Genomic DNA, 7,443 nt, shown 5'->3' with positions numbered 1-7,443 from the left:
TGGCCTTTTTTTCCCCAACAACTGTTGCTACAGGCATATGTGTACACACACAGACACACACACACACACACACACACACACACACACACACACACACACATTCCTAAATATAACCTGCTCAGTCAGTATAATGTTGCTTTCAGGGCTGACTATTTAGTATCAGCTAACCAGTTGCTCTTCCCAGGGGCAGACTACTCCCACTCGCAGCCTTCCTTAGTTGCCTGTGTAGTTCTTGGTGTAGGTCTGAAGCCTCATGGTCCTTCTCTCATCCACTTTGGCATCTCTGTTGTTGTCCTTCTTCGGCTCCTATTTAGGCAGTCATGTTAGTGAGACTTTAAGAGTGTAGCTTCTAACATTACTAGGGAACAGTCAGTATTGTTCTGGTTCATAGGTATCACTGCCGGGTAGGACTGTTGATTGGTTTGGAATCTTGCATGGCTTCTTCTGGTTCCATGAAAGCTAGTTCTCGGGGAGGAGGCATTCAGGTCAGTTCTGAAAGACATGATGTCTCCACTAATAGGGACTTACTTTCAACCTTTAAGAGACAACCAAGGGCAACAGCAATAGTCTGTAATGACGGAGTGTTGTTGACAAACCTGATCGACAACTTCTCACTCGTGGTGTTGGGTTTTTATCAGGTAGGTGGTCTTCGGCTCTTGGAGGGAGCATCATCAGCCCAGATGAGAAAAACAATTTCTTGGAAACCGAATAGAGTAAGGAATTCTTTGGGCATCTGATTAGACACAAGCTCAAACTTTGTTGCTTTGTGAGCATGCAAGTACTGTGTTTTCTTAATCTGAATTCTTATCTGTAAAGTGGAAAGTGATAATAGTAAGAATATAACTTACATAAGCAAGAGCAAGTCTATTTTATTTTAAAGAAATGTTTTTATTCATTTTACATACCAATCACAGCTCACCATCTCATTCTTCTTCCCATCCCCCCCCCCACACACAGCCTTCGCTACCCTTGACCCACCCTCCATTCCCTCCTCCAAAAGGGTAAGGCCTCCTGTAGGAAGTCAGCAAAGCCTGGTACATTCAGTTGAGGCAGGACCAAGTCCCTCCCCCTGCATCAAGGCTGAGCAAGGCATCCCATCATAGGTAATGGGATCCAGAAAGCCAGCTCATGTACTAGGAATGGATCCTGATACCACTGTCAGGGGCCCTTCAAATAAACCAAGCTACACAACTGCCTCCCGTATGCAGAGGGTCTAGTCTGGTCCCATAGCTGTCGGTCTAAAGTTTGTGAGTTCCTATGAGCTTGGTTCAGTTGTCTCTGTAGATTTCCCCATCTTGATCTTTTCCTGACCCACCTTGCTCATATAATTCTTCTTCCCTCTCATTGAATAGACTCCTGGAGCTCAGCCTGGTGCTTGGCTATGGATCTCTGCATCTGCTTCCATCAATTACAGGATGAAGGCTCTTTTGGTCCAATTGGAGCTGGCGGAGTCTGTCTCAAGTCTATTTCAAAACAAAGGAGCAAAACTCCACCCAAGTATATAGCAATAGGAAATGAGGCCCAAGGAGACGGCTCAGTGGGCACAGTGCTTGCTATGGAAGTGTGAGGACACATGTTTTATTTCTTAGCACCCATGTCAAACCTGGACATGGCAGGAAAAGCCTGTAATCCCCTCATTGGGAAAGCAGAGACATGAAGATCCCTGGGTTTGCTGACTATGCTGAATTGGTGAGCTTCAGGTTTAGTGATATCCTGTCTCAAAATATAAGAAGAGCGATCGAGGAAGATACCCAGCATCAACTTCTGGACTACACACACACACACACACACACACACACACACACACACACACACAGAGAGAGAGAGAGAGAGAGAGAGAGAGAGAGAGAGAGAGAGAGAACGAGAATGTGTTTTCACTATCTACTTATATGAAACAAGAATGAATAAACACCTGAGGGATATTCAAGAGAAATAAGCAAGTGGGTATAACAGGGATGACCTGGTGATGAGCTGGTTGACACAAAATAATGTGCAGCACGCAGTTCAGTGCGAGTTCTATGTAGATAGTCTGTCCCTGGCCAAGTTCACATCTAGGGTCATGCTGTCACTTTCTACCCTCTCAGACATTCCACATGAAACTAAGACTTGCCAGCAATATAACAACCTTCAAAATTGCAGTGCACTGGTGTCAGGAAATGACCTGTAGTTATTCCCCAGCCTCAGTGACCACCACAGCTCTGAGCAGTTTCACGTGTGTGCTGCATGTGAATTATTCATTAAAACTCATGCTGGGGAGTCTCACTTTTATTATTAGCAACAACTTAACCAAAGGGGCAGACTCTATGTCCAACACAAATTGACTTGAGGACAGAGAAGGAAAAACAACCAACTGGGCTACCATCTACTCCTCAGTCCTTGTATCTGGGAAAGGACAATAGAGTTAGGAAATGATGATGTGACCATTTGCCAGGGAGCTTGTGACAGCTTGCTTACTTTGATTTTTTTTTAAAAAATAGGGACAAGTAGAAACACAACATTGAAATCATTCCACTGAGTAGGTTGTGATGGGAACAGGATGAGAGAATATGTATTTTTCAGCAGGCTGAGATTTTTGTCTAGGATCCCCAAGTTGTATCAACCTATTGATGGCTCCCCCAGTTGTAGTACTAAATCCACATAAGTTGTCATCTTTTTGTGTGGAACAGCTCTGACTGTCCTGGAACTCACTCTGTAGACCAGACTGGCCTCAAATTCACAGAGATATTCCTGCCTCTGCCTCCTGAGTGCTGAGATCAAAGGTGTGTGCCACCATGGCCCAGCACAAATTGACATCTTACTCATCCACTCTCCACATTCTTTTCTTCTCCAGTCTCAACTTGAACCCTTATCTTGTCTTTCATCCTCCCTCAGTCTCTGGCCTTTCCCTTAACTGTTACAGCCCTTCCCTCCTGCTCTGTTAGCCAGGTTGGAACTTCCTGGTGCATCTCTGCTTCCTCTTCCTTCCAATAACTTGCCATTGAACATTTGAATCTCCATTCCCTGTCACGTTTGTGCTCTGGCTCCCTTTGCCTGGATCCCTGGTATCAGATCTATCCAGTTCTATTTCAGACCACTCTCTAGCTACTCTTGTAGTGGATACCTGCATTTCAAGCTTGTACATGATCATCTAATACTAGGTGGTTGGTGTCTTCAATGTTTCTCTCATTTTCCTCTCCCATGAGGTCCAAGTCTAAGTCTCCTACTCAATTTCCCTCCCTACATCTACATTCGTTTCCAACCTTCCTGAAATTAACCAGAAACTGCTTGCCTCTTCTCTCTCTCTCTCTCTCTCTCTCTCTCTCTCTCTCTCTCTCTCTCTCTCTCTCTCTCTCTGTGTGTGTGTGTGTGTGTGTGTGTGTGTGTATGCATGTGAGTGTGTTAGATTTTCTGTTTGTTTTAACTAAGTCTCAGGCAGACCTTGAGCTTGTTAGGTTAGCCCAGGCTGTCCTCAAACTCAAGATCCTCTTACTGCAGCTGCCCCCCAATCCCAGTGTTGGAATTTCAGGTGTGTGTCATATCTCACATTTCTTTCCCTACTCTTAAATTCTGTGACCTCAACTCCGCAGTGCTGTTTTATTACCCACCTGTGTCCTCAAATTTATATCACATTTCTCTCCCCTCCCTCCACAGTCAGATCCCTCAAAAGGTCAATAACCAATACTCATACGGTAGAGTTCCTGTTGATTCCAGCTTTCACCCCAAATCCCGCTTTTGCAAACTGTGAACCGCGGCGTTTCTGATCCTGCCGTTCTTCATCACAACCTCACAGGATCGGGGTTTACTACCAAGTGTACCCGAGATGCCTTTGGGAAAGGCAGGGAAAAACCTTCATTATTCTTCATTAGTATGTCAGCGGAGTAGGAGAGGAAGAGGGTTGGTACATTGAAATTTCTTTCTTTTTTTAAAATGTCATACTTTTTATGCAATGTATTTAACTTTATTTTATGTGCATTGGTGTGAAGATGTCAGATCTCCCGGAACTGGAGTTACAGACAGTCAGGAGCTGCCATGTGGGTGCTGGGAATTAAAACCCAGTCCTCTGGAAGAGCAGCCAGTGCTCAATTCCCATTCACAGAGGAAGAAACTCATTGTCCCTAAAAATCCCTCAAGGGTAGAGGTGGTGCCCAGACAATCACTGTTTTCTAGAGGTGGGATACACTTTTGCCTGCGTCCATCCGAGCCACGCAATTGTGGGAAAACAGTATACTCTCGTCCCATATGGAACACTACTTCTCCAAAGCAACGGCTTGAGGTGACATCCATGAGATTTAGATGGCCTTAAAATCTCAACTGCTATAGATGTCCAGCGTGCTCACCAAGGCATCAGGCGTCTGCCCCGACCTGGACCGCAAGCTCGGGCCCACAGCTTGGGAACCCGCCGCTGGAGGGCGCCGAGAGCGCGCTGGCCCTAGGCTGGAGAAGGTCGAGCGCGGGACCCGCCACTGTAAGCCCCAGACCGGGCCGCACAGGACGGGAGGACTGTCACTGTGGATGCGCCAAGCTCACCCATCCGGGACACCGGTCTCTGGGGAGCGTCAAACCTTTCCCTCCGATTCCACGACTCCCGATCCCGGGTGAGCAGCGTTCGGGGTGGAGGGCGATGTCTGCGGGAACCCACCGCCGTCCCCCGGGAAACCGGGCGCCTCCATTCGCGCGTCTCTGTTGCGTCTCGGCCGCACTGTGGATGCTGTGGTCCCCCGCGTCACTGGCGTTCAATTTGGACGTGGACAAGCTCACTGTGTACACTGGCCCCGAGGGCAGCTACTTTGGCTACTCACTGGACTTCTACATACCTGATGCACGCACGTAAGTCGCTGGGTTGGGTTGGTGACACACTCCCTGGTCCCGTCCCAGTTCCTCCTTGCGGGTTCCCGCAACCCCGAAGGACAGGGTATCTGAGATTGCAGCCAACTGCCCACTCGGAGTCGGATTCTGCTCTCTGCCTGCTACCAGCTTCTTCTCTCGTGGCTCATGCTAGATAGATGAGCCCTGTGAACCTTGGAGACGCTCCACTTGTATGTAAGTCCGGGTTCAAAGACAGGAGCATTATACAAAGGAGAGAATGGAGCCAGACAGACTCAATTTAAAAATAAAGACCACAACACAGTCTGTTTCTACCGAGCTCACATCAACTAAGGTCAGGGTGCAAGCGCCTTAGGTTGCAGGCGGTTGGGATCTGTCCTCTGCTTTCCCCATCAATCTCCACCGACCTCTATCAAGATATTCAGAACCATTAGCTGCCTCTTTCAAAACTGATGCTTATAGTCTTCCAAAGAGGAAACCAAGTTTGACAGTCTTTCCACTGTAAATCTGTTTGTGTCCCCTACCCCTTCTGCAGTCCAGTGGGCATCGTGCGCACAGGTTAATGATCCCCGAGAAGTGACTTTCTCCAACCCTTTTGTAGAGCCAGCGTCTTGGTGGGGGCGCCCAAAGCCAACACTAGCCAGCCGGATATCGTGGAAGGGGGAGCTGTCTACTACTGTCCCTGGCCGGCAGAGGGGTCTGCACAATGCAAGCAGATACCGTTTGACACCACCAGTAAGTGATGCTTTTCCGCACTGTGGTCCCTGGCTAAAAAGAACCCGAGCCATCCCTGTGGCAATTTTGCCCTCCTAACGTAAATCTGAGTGTCTGGGTGCAACTGGTAACTTCCGTGTCCTTACTGTTCAAAGGCAAGCATTAACTGGGGAGTAGATGCTTGGGAGGAATAGAAAGATGCACAACTTTGTGAGGGCGTGGGGGCACACGCCTTTAATCCCAGCACTTCATTGGCAGAGGCAGGTGGGTCTCCGTGAGTTCAAGGCCAGGCAGAGTTACCACCTTACCTTGACTGTAGAGAGAATCAATCGGGTTGTTCCTCAAATACAGATTTGGAAAAAGACTCGCTTCGGAGCATTTGTCTTTCTCTAGTTCCCAAATCCAGAAGCAAGACTTCCCCTGCAGCAGATCCAGACTGCAACCTGGAGTGCTTGCCATTCTAATTCTTTACAGAAAGAAAGAATTTTCTTTCAAAGTATTGGTCATTGAATGCAAAATACTACAGGCAGAGTGTGGATGGATTACATTCATTTCCAAAATCCCTAGACAGATGTTTCTTATTTAATTAAAAAGAAAATACATTTTAAACAATTCAGTCTGGTTATGTTTCGTCTGCTGTTTTCTCTTTGGGTCCTAAGAAAATAATTTAAAAGTAATGTTTTGAAAACATTATCATCAGTGTTTTAGCTTATACCACCCAAATGTTAGCATTCAAATGATATATATTATCAAAGAATAAATATCTCTTTTCAAAATGCAAATATGTCAGATCAAATGACAGGATTTGATGGGCAGTTGTTTAAAATACCTTGTACTCAGCACAGCTACTTTATGACGTCATTCTTGCTTTCCCCGTGGTTCTGTGGTTATCTAGATGTCGTGCATCTAGAATTTATACAGAATGTCCATTTTCACAGAATTTTGATGTAGTTGATTGGGTGGTATGTACTTGTGACTTCTATTTGTATCATTTATGTTGAGGGGGAAATAATTCCAGGACTATGAATATGGGGATAATTTTAAAGAAAAAAATTACGCAACCCTTACCTTGAATTATGACTCAATTAGGAAAATGTCTTATAACAACATTTTTGAAATTGTATTTTCATGCCCATCTATGGTCACAATATCTTGTTTGTTATTTCATTAAATAACTCAGTTATTTGATGCCGGGGTAATAAGCCTTTATTTTTTTACACTCAAGTTTAACAACTGGAAAATTTAAACCTTTTAAATTTAAACAAAACCATAAAGTTTGAGCTCCTTACTGATCTGTAGTTTAAGAACACACTTCTGGGGCGATGGCTCAGTGGGTAATGAGCTTGTTGCACAGGCTTGGGGACCTGAGCTGCAATCCACAGCACCATGTCAAAGCTGGGCATACTGGGGTGTGCCTGTGACCTCAGCTCTTGGGTGGGTGGTAGGCAGGAGGATTTAAGGTGATTCCTGAGCTGATCTCAGCTAAAACAGTGAGTTCCAGCTTCCTTGAGGGTCCTTGCCTCAAACAATAAGGCAGAGAATGACAGGGGGGAGGATAGACCCTCAAACTGGCTTCTACATATGCTGCTTGGGTAAACACATCTGCACACCCATGTGCTCCTATGCAGATACCATATACACATACACACACAAAGACTTCATCTAAGATTTGATCAGATAAGCATGAAATCAATGCCATTTTAATTATATGACACCAGAGAATTTGTGTCTTTTAAGGTTTATTTTTACTGATTTGTGTGTGCATTTGTATATGCTGTGTATGTTGCATGTATATGGGTGCCCATAGAGGTCAGAAGAAGTTGTTGGATCACCTGAAGCTGGAGTTATGGGAGTTGTGAGGTAAATGATGTGGATGCAGGGAAATGAACTCAGGTTCATTTCATAACAAGCAGTCACCCACTCAGT

General features: G+C 45.7%; 1 protein-coding gene across 2 annotated transcripts in view; it reads left to right on the top strand.

Annotated features, from left to right (window-relative positions):
• The first annotated feature begins 4,395 nt into the window (after positions 1 to 4,395).
• The window catches only part of Itga8 (integrin subunit alpha 8), a 181,397-nt gene continuing 178,349 nt past the window's right edge, over positions 4,396 to 7,443 (top strand). For both annotated transcript variants that reach the window (XM_036188716.1, XM_036188715.1), the window contains exons 1-2: positions 4,396 to 4,806; positions 5,405 to 5,538. In XM_036188716.1, coding sequence (XP_036044609.1) covers positions 4,601 to 4,806; positions 5,405 to 5,538 — 340 coding nt within the window. In that variant the 5' untranslated portion in view covers positions 4,396 to 4,600. The remainder of the gene's footprint in view (positions 4,807 to 5,404; positions 5,539 to 7,443) is intronic.

The sequence above is a fragment of the Onychomys torridus genome, chromosome 5, assembly GCF_903995425.1.
Source record: "Onychomys torridus chromosome 5, mOncTor1.1, whole genome shotgun sequence".
NCBI lineage: Eukaryota > Metazoa > Chordata > Mammalia > Rodentia > Cricetidae > Onychomys > Onychomys torridus.
This window is presented reverse-complemented; position numbering and strand designations above follow the sequence as displayed.